The sequence below is a fragment of the Lissotriton vulgaris genome, chromosome 2_2 (genome assembly GCF_964263255.1).
Source record: "Lissotriton vulgaris chromosome 2_2, aLisVul1.2, whole genome shotgun sequence".
NCBI lineage: Eukaryota > Metazoa > Chordata > Amphibia > Caudata > Salamandridae > Lissotriton > Lissotriton vulgaris.
In genome coordinates this window covers 103234656-103253432 of record NC_141688.1, presented here as the reverse complement: position 1 = coordinate 103253432, position 18777 = coordinate 103234656, and the positions used below count along the sequence as shown (strand labels likewise).

Sequence of the window (18777 nt, the reverse complement as noted above, 5' to 3'; positions counted from 1 at the left end):
TTGGAATGTACGTCTTTCGAGAAGTCTTTTGCTTTTATTCGCACTCCAGCCTCGGCCCCTCTGATGATTCTCTTTAGCGACCATTGCTCCTGAAGAATCTTGCGCTTCGTGTCTGCGCTTGAACAGCCTTCGATTATTCGGAGCCGAACTGCTTCTTCATTAGTAAATGTGTTGAAGTGGCAGCAGGGTACCAGACTTAGTGGTTCTCCTGGTTCCTGCCGCGCTGTATTGAAAGCGATGCGAGCATGATCCACTTCCACCAGTGCATGGAAATGGGCACGTAGCTTCACTTGGAGTCTTCCATAGCTCTCTGTGTCCCTTTTGGGAAATGATCTGATTAGGCGACGGCCCTCATGACCGACTAGCTGGAGGAGTAGCGTCAAACATTTTCCATCCCTGTGTTCACCGATTGCATCAAGAAAATCGTCTAGGGAATCCAGCACCGGTTCCATTCGGGACCCAAGTTCTGACCGTCAGTCTGTGACACTGGGGGTGGTACTTCAATGCAAGGACTGGGCCGGTGGGTTGCTTTTACCGCCGCCATGAGGGAGGTGTGTTTTATCTGCTATCGTCGTAGAATTGTTCACTTTGTTTCCCGTCTTGTCTGCTAACTTTCTTCAGCCAGGATTCCGTGTCTAGCCGTCTCCTTTGATTTCGGGCAGGTTCGCCACTCCTGGGTGACTACTGTATTCTGTCCGCCTTTAGCACGACTGTTTCAGGAGGCCTTACTGAGTTGGGCTTGGATTTCCTGATTTCGGAAATGGCCACCACTCAGCTGGTCCACACATGACACTTGGCTCAGCACCTTCCCACTTTTATTGGGGTGGCCTGCTAACTGCAGGTGATTTGGGGTTCTCCTTACCGTTGATCATCTGTCTTTGCGTGGCGCTGGAGGGTTGCGTCGGTACTTGCTTTTGTTCGTTACGTTCCAGATCTGGAGTTGCTTGGTGCATTTAAGATGTGCACTCGCCTGTGTTTGCTGACTTCGGGACTTGTATTTATCCGTGTTTGGTATGTTCAGGTCTGTATTGGCTCGTGCTCGTGGCGTTCTGGGTTTGCATTTGCTTACTTTAGTACCATTCGATATTCGTGCCAGCTTATGCTTGTTTGCATCAAGGCTTGCTTTTGCTCATGTCTGTTTGTGCTTGAAGCATGTGCTTGCTTGTGCCTGCTCTCAGTGTGTCTCTTGCACTTGCCAGTGCTTGTTGTGTTTACGGTTGTCTTTATTTGTATCTTGCGTTAATTGATGCTCGTTTTGTTATTGGTCTCGCATTCACCTTTGCGTGTCCTAATGCAACTCTTGCATTTACTTGTGCTTGTTTGCCTTTGTTATTGCTTTTGCCAATGCTTGCTCACTCTCATCTGTCACTGCGCATTCATTGACATAGTCCGTCACTTGCCAGTGTTCATTCAATTTAGTCATTCCATTTGCCAATGCTTGTTGATCTGCGTGTAGCAATGCTTGTGTCTCTTTGCATGGATCAATGCTTGTTTATGTGTTTTGCCTCTTGCCTCAGCCTGTGCTTGTTTTCCTTTACACTTGCCAAAGGTTGTTTGCTGTCTTTAGTGCATTTCCAGTGCTTCATTGATGTTTCAGGCTCTTTGCCTGACTTCAAAATGGCCGCCTCTATTTTGCACAGGGAGGTCGTCCCAGAAATCGCCTGACTTAAAGATGGCCGCCGCTAGGGAAGTCTCGTGTCTTACAGGGTTTCATTCAGGCTCTCATTCTCCACTTGGCACTCACCGGCAGCCAGCCTCTTCATGCAGCTCGCCCTCCGCACCTCTTCAGACGCTCCTCAGGCACTGGAGCAATCAGACGCGATCCAGGCGAGCTCCCTTTTTACCGCGCGTCAGGTAGGCGATGTCTCACGCATCGGGGGTGAGCTTTTCTTCCGTTTTGGCGCGAACAGCGCTCGGTCAGCACCGCTTGGCAGGCGGTCTCCGTGGGGCGCCGTCCTCCACGCGAGGGCACTTTCTCTTCTCTCTTGGGGTCTGGCAAAGTCAGGGTAGGCTCCTGGCTTCTGCTCCTGCAGCGCTGGCTGGACACCGCGCTCTCTTGCGCAAGTCGCGTTTTAGCGCGAAGGGGTCACTTCTGCCTCGGGCGTTGCGACGCTTGGTGCCTCGGCTCCCTCTTGAGTCCCTCCCAACTGCTGGGGGGGGACAGGGTCACCTGCTACTGGCCTCACGTGGCAGGTCGCAATTTCGTCCTTCTGGTCAGCGTCGCCTGCTCCTCGAGGCACGCTGGGGACAGGGCTCTCTCGTGAGGGTCTGTGGGGTTCAAGCACATCCCACCCTCGTCGCCAGCTGTAGCATCCTGCTACAATAAACACAGACACTATGGTGTGTTACTACGGGAGCTTTATTCTCACACAACTACTCTCGTCCCTGTCCCTACTCTGACTGCCCTGGTTCCGGTCACTGGCTCCTCCCGTTCCTGTCCCTCCCTCTTAACTCCACCCCAGCCACTAGAACACATTATACAATCTGACAGAAGGTGGTGCAGGAGATGAAAGCATTTCCCCGATTGATTAGGTCTGGACAAAGCAGGACAGTGCAGGGAGCCCTACTGCTACCAGTAGAGGGGGCTTTGACACTGCCTGACCTCATGCTGTTGACTGTTTGCTGCTTCATTCCCCTTTCTTTTAAGTGAATGCTTTTAATGCATGCAGCACTATTTTAGAACTTAAAAGTATTATGAAACATGAACTTTAGGGCCAGATGTATGACCAGTGTAATTTACGACTCGCAATTAGCGCTTAATTGCGAGTCACAAATTGTGAGTTGCAATTGCGAGTTGCAATTTACAATGTACAACAGTGTCATAGACACTGATTGCGATTCCTAATGGGGTCGTAAATTGTTTTTATCCTTGCTATGTCATTTTAAAAAAAAATTTTAGGCAGGATTCAAAAGGACTCGATCCACTCGTGTTTCCTTCTCAAGATGGACAATGTGTTGGCGGTCCGGTACATCGACCATCTGGGAGGTTCGCGTTCCAAAGCTCTTTCGGACCATGCAGCAAACTTTTGGCAGTACTGCCTGGATCATCAGGTGGCAGACTACCAATCTTGTCATTTCCATGACGTACGTTTCTGGAAGCTTCATCTGGGAGTGTTCGCGGATCTCCAAGACTTTTGGGGTCCCTTCTCGGTAGACCTTTTTGCTTCCTGCCTGGATCACCAGCTTCCTAAGTTCTTTAGTTGGAAGCCGGATCCCCTGGTGGAGAGGTCAGATGCGTTTCTACAGAACTTGAAGGAGGAAGCAGGCTATGCCTTTCACCCATTTGCCATGATCACGAGAGTGACAGCCCAGGTGGAGCGTCAATGGGCAGACGTGGTGCTCATTTCGCAGATTTGGAGATGGCAAGTCTGGTTTCCAGTTCTTCTGGAACTTTCTTGGAATTTTCCAATCCCACTCCCCCTGTTTCTGACTCTTCTACGTGATCCGTCAGGGAATCCTCACACTCTGATCGAGCAAGGTTCTCTGACCCTTATGGCATTATTGATTACAGGGGATGATGAGCGGTCCCGGGCCTTTTGGAACCGGCTGCGCAGTTCATGGACAAAGCCTGGGCGGACAGTACCGTCAAAAGATACCAATCCTCCTGGAGACGGTGGTGTCGTTGGTGTTTGCAACGGAGTTTCGATCCTGTGGCAGCAGATGTGACAGCTGTCTTAAACTTTTTGGCCTCTCTAGCGGAGGGGGGTTTGGCGTATCAAACTGTCAATACCTTTCGCTCCGCTATATCTGCTGGGCCTGCTATGGTGGATGGCTTGCCAGTTGGAGAGCATCCTTTGCTCTGTCGATTGCTTCAGGGTATTTGTCTTTCATTCCCCCCTGAACCTCGTTACTCCCAGTTATGGGATGTTAATAGGGTTTTGAACTTGCTGCTTTCTTGGCAACCCAATAGATTCCTTTCTAGGAAGGAACTGTCTGTGAAGCTGGCCATGCTGCTTTGTTTGGTTTCTTGCAGGTGGGTCTCGGATGTTAAGGCTTTGGATGTCTCTGGTAGGATTTTTTCTCCTACAGGAGTGATTTACTATTCGTAGATGCACCAAATGTGGGATGAAATCCATTTCTTATTCTGCGTTTCCGGATTCCCCTACACTCTGTGTAGTTTCTTGCCTTAAAGCATATGAGGAGATGTCGGAGGAGTTTCGTCCTCCTGGTGAATGCCATATGCTCATTTTGTTTAAGAAGCCTCCAAGGTGGTGTCCTCTCCCACGATTGCTCGCTGGGTAAAGTGGGTGATGCACGAAGCCGGGATTGACTTATGTGCGTTCGGAGCACACTCTACTAGAGGAGCCATGGCCTCAAAAGCATTTACCCTGGCAGCACGTCTGGAAGACATTCTGAACGCAGCAGATTGGTCTTCAGCCTCTACCTTCAAATGGTTTTACTTTAAACCAGTGATTGATATGGCTCACATGGTGGTGAGCAAGCTTTAAACGAGCATAATCCTCGCCTCTGGTCCTGACATAGAATGAAAAATTCCCTAGCTAACATAACGGAAAGTTTCAATTCTATTAAGGACTTGGAGGTGAGGATTCCTCCTCTTTCTTTGCTCGGTCAGCCGTCTCGGACACTTCAAGAATCCTGTTTATTGGAATCGCCTGCAAAGAGCAAAGGCATACCATCAGAGACAGAAATGTTTAAGGATTAATCCTGTGGAAGAGAATACTGAAGGTAAGCAAAATAATCTTCAGACCAACAGGAGCTTAGAGGGTAAAGCTAGTCATAGGTCGCCCCCACTCAATATGCAACTAATACAGAAAAGACCTAGACTTTGTAGGCACTTATAAATTTATCTTTTTTTGGGGTATACCATTTGTTGCATTATCTTTGCAAACCTTTCTCCCCTTCCACTAATTATTGGGGTAGTTGGTATGTCCTAGGATTGTGCCTCCTTTAAACAATCGCCCGGTTCCCAATAAGTAAAAATCAGTTGTGGGACAACACATAACACACACACTTTAGTGTCAAATTGTGATGTGCAAGAACAAAAAAAGGCGAGAGAGCAAGAGGGCACCTCACGCGCACACCACCAACGGGAACCTGGCAGGTACTCACCAGGATACCCCTGTTCTCATCATTGGCACCATCGAGCTCGAAAGGAAAAGTGTCCAGAAAACTCAAAAGGAAAGAGTATTATGAAAAGATGCAGTGAAAATAAACCAAAAGGTGACCAGTAAAGTGTCAAACAACATATAAAAACACACACACCAACACAATTTTATTCTGTCTCTTGTGTTGGGTATGGGGTTAAAAAAGGAAAGTAGTCATGGTTACCAACTATCCAACCAATACTACTTTACTTGCCGACATGTTTCATTGCCAACTGGATTTTTGGCAATTTCTTCAGGGCGTCACGTATATTAAAGCCACTGCATATGGACAGATTAGTCTTCAAAAATATGATGTCTGAACACTCAATGGTCCTGATTATAAATGGGGCAGTGTTTTCTGACCTCAGCTCAAAGCTCTGTTTGCAAAGGGTTGGAAATTCTACTTTGGTGAAATTTACCACACCAGGTAATTACAGGGGTCATTACATACTTGAACCTTTGTTACATTTCAGTAGGTTAAGCAGGGGAAACAACACACTATTTACTACCGCATGTGTATTTTGGTGCAATAAGCAGGAAAATCCCATGTTATTCCTCAAAAATTCAGAATAGCTGCTATTTATCACACCTGATAAATTCAGAAGGCATTGTTATGTTTGAAAAGTCATGTTCTTTCCTCTTGAGCGCTTATGGATGGTATACGTTGGAAAACATACTTATACATATAAATGTGCTGGGAAACAAGTCAATAAGTACAATGGATGGAACATCTTTCCTCACACCCTGTGAGGCTGTTTCTTCATGGACGGGCGCTTGCATATTTTATGAATTTCCATTAAAAAAATCTTGCTTTTCGTTGAAACAATGTACCTCACTTGAGGTCTCCTTGACCCTACCGTCTAGCTGCTTATCAAAATGTCTCCTTATTTCTAGATCAGCATTTGACTGCACACTCCAAGGTCAGTTAAATGCCCAAATGAAGGAAGCATCTCATACTCACGGGACGATGGGAAGGTTTTCTGCGTCCTCCCTGGTTCCCGTCAAGGACACTGTGAAGGTGGGCTCGATCTGCTTCTCGACAATTTGGTTGATGAAATGTATCTTGAACTGATAATGATAAACTGCAGAACAACAAAAGAGACATGATGATAAACGTCACAGAACACTGCAGCGGTGATCATAAAGAAACCCACATTTGCAGGAGCAGCATCCCTCTTTTACAGCTTCAAATCAGCCAGCACCAGGCAATTTCATCTATTCCCTGGATCATTCTTCTGCATTTAACAGCAGGTTCATGCTTCATGTTTATGGGACCTGGCAATGTCTCCAAACTTTTTTCCACTTTACAATTTCCTTTACTTAAGGTGATGGCCCATTAATTGGAGTAATTGTAGAACTACTCCATGACAAATCTTAATGCATTTTACTGCCATTACTGATTGTGAGCCACTTGGTAATGCCCTTACTGGAAGTATGGAAACAAGCAGCAGTGGGAAGTGCATATGAAGGATAACAGACAGGCTTCAAGGTCAGCATGAATGTGCCTAATCGGTCATTATCCCATCTCCCGCCTTTCAATAGGTATGTTCAGGCGTGGATTTTATGCTCTATGCGACACATGACTCATGCTATACCTATAACTAGTCCCAGGTTGCTTGTGTTTCTGTCTGGAGAGGACCTTAGCTGACAGTCTGGGCTTGACTCTTCCCACTGGGGCAGAGCAAGGTTCATTTGCAAATGGCTGGTCTCTTTCTAGAGTGACACTGAGGGCTAACATGGACTGGAATGCAGCCACATGATTGCCAGTGGCTAAGGTATTTTCAAGCATTGTAACCACCACTCTCTGGTTTGTTGTGGAAATGTTGTTAGAACATGTGTATGATAGAGGCAGAAAGACAGATAAAGAGAATAGACAATTTTCAGTTCAGTTCAATAGACTTTATTCGGTTTTTGCAAACCATAAAAGCAAACAGATAAAACTGACAGTCACAAAAATATCACATTCATAAATTGATTATCCACTGTCTTGCTTACGAATAAAATAACTAAACTATTAAGACAACTGACATTACATAATAAATACAGTAAAATTCAATACAAGTAAATAAAAAATCCATTATAAAAAGATAAGAGTAGACAATAATAGCAATGATTCGGATCTATGCATGGGCACGTACAAGATCAGAAGTGATCAGCTGCATTGCCTGACAGTATGTATATGCTAGCCAGCAGATTGTGGCTGAGAGCCTTGTATCTGGGATCGAATGAAGTACTTGCCAGCCTTAAGAAGATTGCATCTAAAGTGAGAAAACTCCAATGAAACAAAGAGGATGCACAAAGATGATGCACATAAAATTGACTGAGAGTGGATGGAACAAAGAAGGACCAGACATCTTCTGAGTCCAACTCTTGTGTCTGCACTCCCATCTGATGTATCCCTGTCCCAAACCTGTTGAATTCCTCTGATATAAGGAGAAACTGATTAGGTTCTGCACTTTTGAGTGTAGTGATGTGGGAACCTGAGAAACAGTACATATAAATAAAACAAGGCTAGCATATACAAGCAGTGCTTACAAAATGAATCCTTCCTGACATCAAGCATCTGTTTTGTAGGGAGTAGGCCATATCAAAGAACATGGTCACCATCTTTAGTCTGATGACATGAAAAGAGAATCAGGGAGACCCTGTTAAGGATTCATTACCAGTTTGTTTACTTTTTTAAATGTTGCCTGCAGTGGTAGTACTGGGGTGGATTGGAACACATACAAGGGCCGTAGGATAATCATGATAGTTATTGCTATTCGGGCCATTACAGAAAATATAAGTTAACTCTAGGAATATGTGGTCCTTTTATTTGCTAAAATCTTAAAAAGGCGTCTTACCGTCATAAAATACAGGAATTTCTAAGTACTTAAAGCTCCTTGGCAGCCATTGGAAACTTAGATACATCATTGGTCCATGATATTTGTGTTCCCAAGGAAAGTAGGGAAGATTTGTACTGATTCATAGAGTTTATTTTCATTATGAACCACTTAGAACTGTTTGTGAAGATTTCCTAGAGCATAGAACTTAGCACAAAGCTTCATTGAGTCACAAAATCCAGCGCCTTGAGACCATAACGGGTGAGTAATGCGGGCTACAAAACCCTGATTGATTGATTGAAAATAGTTATCTGTGTGTCAGTGCATCCTATGGAAATATAGGGAGCCCTTTGGAGTCATGGGAGATCTAGAAGCACTACCAGACATTCTATTTCAAACTATCCTCTCATGACGTGAAAATGTATTTTGTTTCTCGTGAAAACAAATTGAGATTATTAAAAGAACATTTGAATATAAAGTTAGCTTATTAACGGTAGTGTTGGATCCTTCGTGGCTCTGAAACATTACTGCTTGCCTCTTGTTCAGTGATAGGCTTACGCAGTGTTGTATAGAGGAAGTCAGCAAATACTTTGAAACATATTCTGTTCCCACACACTTATATGCTTTTTCAAGGGCAGAGCTCTTCTGGGACCCAAGAAAAGTCTCTACCAGATTTTGACAGGACAGGTTAGCCTTTAGTCTTACTTCTTCTCTACCGGGTCTGTCTCATTTTTTGCTTAGCATTGTAAATGTGTGTGTATATAGATATACACACACACACACACACACACACACACACACACACACACACACACACACACACACACACACACACACACACACACACACACACACACACACACACACACACACACACACACACACACACACACACACACACACACACACACACACACACACACACACACACACACACACACACACACACACACACACACACACACACACACACACACACACACACACGCACACGCACACGCGCACACGCACACGCACACGCACACGCACACGCACACGCGCACGCGCACACACACACACACACACACACACACACACACACACACACACACACACACACACACACACACACACACACACACACACACACCCCACCCCACCCCCCCCCCCCCCCCCCCCCCCCCCACACCCATCCTTGTGGGGACTATGTGTTTTCACCAGCCTTGTGGGGACTAACCCTTCCCAATGTTTTAAAAATATACCAATAACAGAAAAATGTTAAGAAAAAATTCATAATACAGGATCCTGCTTCAATTTTACAAATATGTTGTTATTTAGTCACGCGCACAGAACCATCATTGTGGGGACTTGGACATGTGTTACCATCCTTGTGGGGACCTACTCAATAATTCTCATTTCTGATTGAATACACTCATTATCTAATAGATAAATGTTATTTTTCAGTGCCATACATACATACCATGATACTTTAGTCAAATTTGAATAGGTCACTATGTCCTAGGTGCACCTAGAACAGAGATGTGTCTAATAATGCATTTTACAGTAGAAAATTATCAAATATATAAAGTGCATGGACAGGTATTCACGGATGTTTAGCCTATTACTGAGTGCACACAAACATTAAGGAATATGAAAACAACACATAGTTAAATTAATTTAGAGGCTTAAGATCCTGCAATAGGTTCAGATGGCAAAACCAAGTTGCCATCTGACCACCTAAGTGTTTTTCATCAACCTCACCAATTGGCACCATCTACGTGTGGCTGTGCATCAATAGTCTCCAAAGAGATGGCATGATATTATAAAAATATTCTAGAGCTGACAGAGTAAGTGTATGATGATGATAATTTTCAAGCCCCCACAGAGATATTGCATGATTAGATTGATGCCCAAGTCCCTACAGATGTTGTGGTTTTGGTGTAGGATGATAGTCATGCTGCAGTTCATGCAGAAATAACACTATTACAGTAATGCACAGGTCCCACAGAGATAGTTTGTGATTATAGGTATGCCCAGGTCTCCACAGAGATAGTGTAGTATTATAGCCATGTTCAAGTACCCACAGAGATAGTGTGTGATCATAATCACGTTCAAGTCCCCAAAGAGATAGTGTGTGATCATAGTAATGTTCAGGTCCCCACAGAGATAGTGTGATCATATTCACGTTCAATATTTATTTTATTATTATTTTTATTATTTTATTATGATTTGGAATTCGAAGGAATTCCACATAAAGAAAAACATCATTCATACGAGTCAATGTGCAAAACAGTCTAGAATTACAACATCAATATTGTTAAAATACATTCATTAAAAAGTAAGAAATCTCTTTTCTTCAATAATCTTTGTCACTACAATAGTCAGCATAATTCTCGTGTGGAACACTTACGGTCAATATCAATCTTTTCCCAATTAGAACCCCGTAATGGTTGTCACCCTGCGTTAACAAATTAACTGACGTTTCGAAGGAACACACATGGAATAATATACAATTTTCAACCAATGTAGCATTATCGATAAAACCAACACAATTAAAAACTATCTTTCTGGGGAGATGATCATGGAATAGTATTAGCAGCAAATATCCTTATAAAGTGCTTAATAGAAGTGCTAGTGCAATAAGTAAAGTGCATAATGCATAACCCATTATTATTATTTTAAAAGACATTTAAAAATTCTTTACAATTTTTTTTTTTTTTAAACATATCAATTCAGATGAGGGGAACAGTAAACAATTGCGAGCCTGTTCTGCTGTTGAGATGTTATACTGTAAAAACCCATGCCTTAAATATCTGCGCCGTATTAAGCAGAGTTAAGGAATATGGTCAAGTGGAACCCAGGGCTTAATTAGCTGCTTACATTTTTGCCAAAATAGATGTTCAAGTCTCCATAGAAATAGTGTGTACATTCAAAGCTTAAATTCCATTATAAAAAGTGTGAAGCTAATGATGTTCAAGTCCACACAGAGGTTGTGTGCGATTATAGGAATGCTCAAGTCCCCACAGTGATAGTGTGCTATTATAGTGTTGTTCAAGTCCCCACAAAGATGGTGTGTTATCATAGAGATGTTCAAGTCCCCACAGAGATGGTGTGTTATTATAGTGATGTTCAAGTCCCCACAGAGATAGTGTGTTATTACAGTGTTGTTCAAGTCCCCACAGCGATGGTGTGTTATCATAGAGATGTTCAAGTCCCCACAGAGATGGTGTGTTATTATAGTGATGTTCAAGTCCCCACAGAGATAGTGTGTTATTACAGTGTTGTTCAAGTCCCCCTAAAGATGGTGTGTTATCATAGAGATGTTCAAGTCCCCATAGAGATGGTGTGTTATTATAGTGATGTTCAAGTCCCCACAGAGATAGTGTGTTATTACAGTGTTGTTCAAGTCCCCATAAAGATGGTATGTTATCATAGAGATGTTCAAGTCCCCATAGAGATGGTGTGTTATTATTGTGATGTTTAAGTCCCCACAGAGATAGTGTGTAATTACAGTGTTGTTCAAGTCCCCATAAAGATGGTGTGTTATCATAGAGATGTCAAGTCCGCATAGAGATGGTGTGTTATTATTGTGATGTTTAAGTCCCCACAGAGATAGTGTGTAAATACAGTGTTGTTCAAGTCCCCACAGAGGTAGTGCATAAAAGTGATTGTGTTTAAGTCCTCATTAAAATAGGGCCCGATTCACAAAGGTAAATTTAGACCAAGAGTCTAACTTTACTACTTTTCTATATTCACAAAGCCCCATACAGAGAATGTTAAGCTGATCAAGTCGAAGCAAACGCAATAAGATGATGGACGGAGTGCTGAAACTTTTTAGTCACTCACTCCAAGTCACGGATCTGGGTTGAATCCATCCTTGTTCTTTAGCTCACTTCACCACCCCAGTTCTGACTAAGCATGAGCGGATTTTGCGGATTGGCAATCCGCGAATTTTGCGGATTTGCGGATTCGCAATCCGCAAAATCCGCGAATTCCCGCGAATTTGCGGATTTTTTTTTTTTTTGTGTTCGCCCGTGTTTCTGCCAGTTCGCGAGGGTTTTTACAATTTCGCAATTTGCGAACTTACCTGTCGGGTCGCAAGTTTTGCGAACTTGTTGTTTCTACGTGTCCAGCCTGTTTGGGACACTCTTCTTCATCACTGCCACTCTCTGTCACCACTGCCACTCTCTGACTACTCATGCCACCCTCTGGCCCACCCATGCCACCCTCTGTTTCATCACTACACCCTCTGGTTGTCCAGTGTACATTATTTTCGGCAAAGCAAAGCACACCTTCCCTGCCTCAAGTGACCTGAATTAATTTGGGGCTGATTAATGTGTCACAGAATATTTTTTTAGCTGGCACCTGCTTCCTTAGTGCGCCCTGATTAGTGATCTTTTGCACTTGCTAAGTGCTTTCATTGTTGCAAAATTAGTTACAACACCTGCCCTGCCCCAACTGACAATAATGAATTAGGGGCTGATTAATGGATTTTAACTTCCAGCCTGGCTCCTGCTTGTCTCCCTTAGCTGTAATTCAGGACCTTTGTGGCATATGTGTAACTATTCTGAGGTTCAGAGCAGGGTCACATAATAGTTTCAACTGGCAACTGAACTCTGGAGGGGCCCCTCAGGAAGCACTGCAGGAAATGGCTACTAATGATGTGCCTGAACTTTTGAACCTGGTAAGTAGTTACTTTCAGTTTTGCCAAGATCGTATTTCTGCAATTTCGCACTTATTCGCGGGGCGCGAACTCACGCTAACAGTGCGAGCAGTGCGAGCAAAATCCGCTGCTCGCGGATTTGCGGATTTTGCGGGAAATTCGCAAATCTCGCGGATTGCGGATTTCCCGAAAATCCGCAAAATCCGCGAGCGGAACGGATTTTCCGCCCACGCCTAGTTCTGACCCAGCTATATGTAAATCAGTTTTGACCCTGTGCCTCATTGGGAACAGTCCAACCCAAACTGCCAAGCCAGGTCTTCCCGAGACTGGAAACAAGCATCCTGCGACCAGCTTCAGGGTAACACCCCTCATCAACCAGGCTAGCTTGAATCCATGGCAAAGTGAGCAAGGGACCCACATGTGGGCCAACCCTGCCAACTTAGGACAAACAAATCAAACACAAGGAGATTATGGACGGAGTGCTGAAATGTTTGTCACTCACCCCCAGTCACAGATCTGGGTTGAATCCATCATCGTTCTTTAGCTCACTTTGACACCCCAGTTCATACCCAGCTATATGGAAATCAGTCTTAACCCGGTGCCTACTGGCACCCCCTAGTGCTTCAAGTCAAAACAGAGCTTGTGTTTAATTACTGGAATGCTCACGTCCCCACAGAGATTATATGTTTTTATAGTGATGTTCAAGTTCCCACAAAGGTAGTGTTTTATTATAGTTTTTTTCAAGCTGTCACAAAGATAGTGTGTTATTATAGCGATGTTTAAGTCCCCACTGATATAGTTCATGAAGATGATTGTGATTAAGTCCTCCTTAAAACAGGGCCCAATTCACAATGGTAAACTTAGACAAAAAATATAACTTTTCTACTTTTCAGTTTCAACAATGTAAACTTAGACCAAAAGTCTAACTTTACTACTTATCAGTATTCACAAAGCCCCATACAGAGAATGCGAAGCTGATGATGCTCAAGCCAAAACAGAGCTTGTGTGTAAATACATGAACGCTCAAGTCCCCACAGTGATAGTTTGTGACTATAGTATTACCATGGTTGTTAAAGAGAATGTGTGATTATAGACATGCCCAGGTCCCCACAGACATAGTGTGTGATTAGACATTCCCAGGTCCCCACAAAATGTTGAAGTCCCCACAGAGATAGTGTGTGATTATAGACATGCCCAGGTCTCCACGGACATAGTGTGTTATTATAGACATTCCCAGGTCCCCACAGAGATAGTGTGTGATTATAGAGATGTTGAGGTCCCCACAGAGATGGTGTGTGACTATAGTATTACTACAGTTGCCAAAGAGAATGTGTGTGATTACAGACATGCCCAGGTCCCCACAGAGATAGTGTGTGATTATAGACATGCCCAGGTCCCCACAGAGATAGTGTGTTATTATAGACATGTCCAGGTCCCCACAGAGATAGCGTGTGAATAATAGGATGCATAGAGACAGCACACAGTTATAGCGAGTGATTATAGTCATGTACAAGTCCTCTCAGAGATAGTATGCGATTATAGTGATGTTTAAGTGCCCACAGTGATAATGTGTGATTACAGTCATATTCAAGTCTCCATCGTGATGTTTGCAATGATAGGTGTGTTATTTTATTAGTCTGATGGCTTATTGAATGAAATAATCCACTTAAGGAAAATTTGTTTGACCACTCTCTCACATGTCTGAATCCTGGGGCGACCACTCAGCCTTTATTCCTTCCAAGGTCTATACAATAAGTATTATTTACTTGGATAACTAAAAACATATGGTATTCAGCAACAAGTACTCTCAGATGTGAATGTGCACTTTATATATGCTCATGAGATGATATGATGTGATAATAGTGGGACTCAAGCCACCACTAGAGAGACTGTAATTATCCCATATCTAAGAATCCCACTTCAAATGCAGCATTAACTGATTTAAACTGTATTCATCCAGGAAGGTTTACACTTCCTTAAAAATCCAAGTATCAGAGTTCTCATTTTATTTTCTAGCACCCATCTTATCTACTCTAGTCTCCATTAAGAAGATAAAACTGTATTTCGGAATGCAATAAACTCCCCATACTGATTTGTTCTGATGCTTTAGGATGATTACAATAGATAAATTGATTTAAGAACTGTCGCATCTTTATAATGTTTGTCATTATAATTCAAGAATGAAATAGTCCTCTCCTCACAAAGCTCTTCTTTCTCTCAAAGTATTCCTTACACCTGCTATTGGGGCTCTTTCTAGGCTCCCTCTCTATAAAAATCTGTATAAACTTATGTCCTCCGGAATGCTGCCTTTGAATTAAATTGGATAATTCCAGAGATTTGAGTGCTGGTCCATTCTTCATGTGAGTAGTGAAAATGTTCGATTGTTTGAGGTGTGATGTGGCATCGCCTCAAACACGTACCCTGTTGTAATTGTAAATTGTAAAAGTACTTGTTAAGCGCGGTTGCTGCCCGTAGGCGTCCAAGCGCTGAGTTGAAGCAGGAAGTGACTGGAGGGGAGCTAGGGGGTATCGGATTTGGCAAACAGCAGTGTCTTTAGGTTTTTACGGAATGAGAGGAGGTCTGGGTTGGACCGGAGTGAGATGGGGAGAGCATTCCAGAGCTTGGCGGTGTTCAAAGAGAACAGCCTACCCCCAGACCTGGCTCGCTTCACTCTGGGAACAACAGCGAGGAACGCCTCCGTCGACCGAAGGTTCCTGTTAGGGTGGTATGGGATGATAAGGTCGGTGTTGATGGCTGGGGCCGTTTTCCAGAAGGTGCGGTGCGCCAAGCACAGCGCCTTAAAGGTCACTCTCTGCCTTACTGGCAGCCAGTGGAGACTTTTTAGAGCAGGTCTGGCTGAGTGAGTGCGCGAGATTTTCAGCAAGGTGCGTGCTGCACAGTTTTGAACGACCTGCAATTTTCGGAGGGTCATCTCAGGTGCCCCCACGTATAGGGCATTGTTCGAGTCCAGGCGAGACTGGATGAGACCTTGTACCGCCACCTTTTTGGCCTCTAGGGGAAGTAGCGGGAGAACCTTCCTCAAGATTCTCAGTAGGCCAAAACAAGTGGCGGACAGTTTTTTGGCCTGGGTGGAGAAGGAAAGTTTGTTGTCCAGCCACATTCCCAAGCTTTTGACACTGTCCTTAGGGGTGGGGGGAGGGGGCCTAGAGCACTGGGCCACAGGGAGGTGAAGGACACGGGGGGGGTAGGGCCTAGGAGCATAAGCTCCGTCTTTTCTCCGTTTAGTTTTAGGGAGGAGTTGGTCATCCATCCCTTAACATCCACTAGGCATTTTAGGAGGTCGGCTGAGGAATGCCTGTTCTTCGTGGCCAACGAGACCACAAGCTGGGTGTCGTCGGCATATGACACGATTTTAATGCCATATGGTTCAACAACACCCGCCAGCGGCCTCATGTACACGTTGAACAATACAGGGCTCAGGGAGGAGCCCTGTGGTACTCCGCAGCTCAGGGGTTTGCTCGAGGACACCGTCTCTCTGTCGAAGATCTGGAACGACCTCCCAGACAGAAAGGAGTCAAACCACCTTAAAGCGTCACCTGAAACTCCGATGTTATAGAGACGGTCCAGCAAGGTGGTATAGCTGACCGTATCGAAGGCGGCACTTAGATCAAGGAGGATCACTGCCACTGATCCTCCCTGGTCCAGTATCCTTCTAGTTTCTTCGGTGACAGCTAACAAGGCGGTTTCCGTGCCATGCTTTGGTCTGAAGCCTGTCTGGGATGTATGTAATAGAGAGTGGTCCTCCAGGAACTGGACCAGCTGCGCATTTACGTACTTCTCTAACACCTTGCTAGCCCAAGGGAAAAGTGAGATGGGGCGGTAGCTGGAATGGTCGTCTGGGTCTAGGCTGGGTTTCTTCAACAACGCCCGTACCATGGCCTGCTTCCAAGCTGTGGGGACTGAGCAAGCGGATATGGAAGTGTTTAGAAGATCCAGGATTACAGGCAGGGTGGCTTTGCTTGCCTGCATCAGGACTTCTGGAGGAGCGGGATCACAGGGGGAACCAGACTTGATTTGTCGTGCCACTTTGCTTAAAGTATCAAGGTCCAGAGGAGGGAAGTGCTCAAGGGAGGGCTGGTCTGGGTGAAGAGGTGATTTGGGAGGGAGTGGGTTAATCACATCCGGGGTTGTGGCTGAAGAAGGGAAGGTGGAGTAAATTTTTGTAACTTTGTTGTGGAAAAAATCCGCAATTTCGTTGCATTGATCCTGGGTTTTGTTGGGTGGGGGTGCCGTATTGGCAATGGAACAGTGCTTTATAATCTGGAAAATTTCTTTGGGTTTAGATTTAGCTTCTAGTATTTTCTCAGAATAGTAGGTTGCCTGGGCCGTTCTGATCCCTTCTTTGTAGGCTTTGATCGCCTCTTTGTAGGAAGCCTTTTTATCTGGGAGGAAGTCCAAACGCCAGGCTCTCTCTCGTTGCCTACAGAGGCGTTTTAGTTGTCTTAGAGAGTCAGAGAACCAAGGGGCAGATTTCTGTAGTCTCTTCGAGGAGGATTAACGAAGCGGGAGGATCGAGTCTAGCGAATGGGTGATCCAATTTTCGTAGTGGGTGTTAGCCACATTGGGGTCTAGGCAGAGTGCAGGGCGAGTGGAGTCTAGGTTATGCAGCCAGGACTCCAATGGGAGTTTAGACCAGTTCCTCCTGGAGGTGACTTGGGGAGGTAGCTGGGGGGTTTTGTGTTTGACCCAGGTAAACAGGACCAGAAAATGGTCCGACCATGGGAGGGGGGTGGGTTGATCAACAGTTAGATCCAGGCAGTTGCTAAATATGGGGTCAAGTAAATTGTCCTTTTCATGGGTCGGGGCTGCAACCAGTTGGGACAGTTGGAGAGCTTCCAGATCATCTAATAATTCCTGAGCAATGTGATCTGAGGGGGAGTTAAAATGGAGATTAAGGTCCCCTAGGATCGTGTGATTAGCGGAAGAGAGAATTCTTTCCGCTATGATTTCTGGAAGAGACCTGTGGAACACTTTTACAGGCTCAGGGGGGAGGTAGATCAAGGTGCCAGAGAAAGTGTTGTTAGCGTTGAACTCTATGCAGAATGCTACGCTCTCGCATTCAGGGATAGTTTCTGCTGTGGTACGGCATCAGTACTGGTTCTTCAGAATGATCGCCAGACTTCCGCCTCTCCCTACCGGTCTATCCACTCTAAGGATATGATAGCCTACGGGTAAGGCTTGAACTACGTCTGGCTCAGAGTGAGCAGTAAGCCACGTTTCTGTCAGGAAAACCGCGTCTGGCTTATGCTCCTCGAGCAACATGGCAATCTGTGTGCTATGCTTAGGTAAGGAGCGGCAGTTTAGCGCGTACATAAGGTACGTTTGTGCTGCGGCCGACGGGGATTTGCGGAAGGAGTGTTTGCACCCCGAACATCGGGCGGGTAGCTTTACCGGAGCAAAGATGTGGGAGCACTGGAGAGTGGCGGTCCTACCTATGCTGTATAAGGCCGCCGAGCTGTAGGTTCTGCTCTGGATGGAGTGAGAGCCAAGGTTTGTGGCCCCGGGTCCCGGCTGATCGCGGACGGGCGCAGACGGGCTTGCCTTAGGCGCGCCATCGGCGCGCAAACGGCGCGCCCGCTGCGCTCGCCCGCTGCACGTTCTAAAGTTGCACATGTTTTGACGCACTGAGAGAGACGCTGTCTTTTCTCCTGCCCAGAAATCCAGCTCCAGTGTTTCCCGGCTACCCTCGCGGGTTCCTGGGAGATCGAGTCCTGAGGGAGAGATACAAGACCTCCCACATTCTAAACAAGGTACAGAGCTGATAAGACCCTTTGAGAACTCTTGGTTTAGATTCTTGGCAGAAACTATTTTAACTTAAAGCTGCTCCTCCCATACTTCTTCCCACGTACTAGGCTTAGGTTAGGTACATTGGGGTAGGCATATCTTAGAAGCACCAGTTGAGTACTTTTAGTCATTATTTATCATTGTATGTATTTTATCCGTTTTAAGTAACGTATGGCTTAGAAACCATACCATGCTTTTACAGTATTATTTCATAAAACTCTTTTTACTGTACGCACTCTATCAAGTATTGCAATCGTAGCAATTAACTTCTCTTGCATGAGAAAGAAGACTGTTCAATAAATAACATATTTGATCGAAAATGCCCGTCTCCCTGTTTCTCTGCACTTCTGGTGAAACTAAGCATGCACAAGTGACTGAGTAAAATAGATATCTATTGTTTCCC

The 18777-nt window shown here is 44.9% G+C and overlaps 1 protein-coding gene across 3 annotated transcripts in view; it reads right to left on the bottom strand.

Annotated features, from left to right (window-relative positions):
- Positions 1-18777, bottom strand: part of LIPC (lipase C, hepatic type) — a 607669-nt gene that overhangs the window by 58518 nt on the left and 530374 nt on the right. For all 3 annotated transcript variants that reach the window (XM_086959372.1, XM_086959371.1, XM_086959373.1), the window contains exon 7: positions 6067-6187. In XM_086959372.1, coding sequence (XP_086815498.1) covers positions 6067-6187 — 121 coding nt within the window. The remainder of the gene's footprint in view (positions 1-6066; positions 6188-18777) is intronic.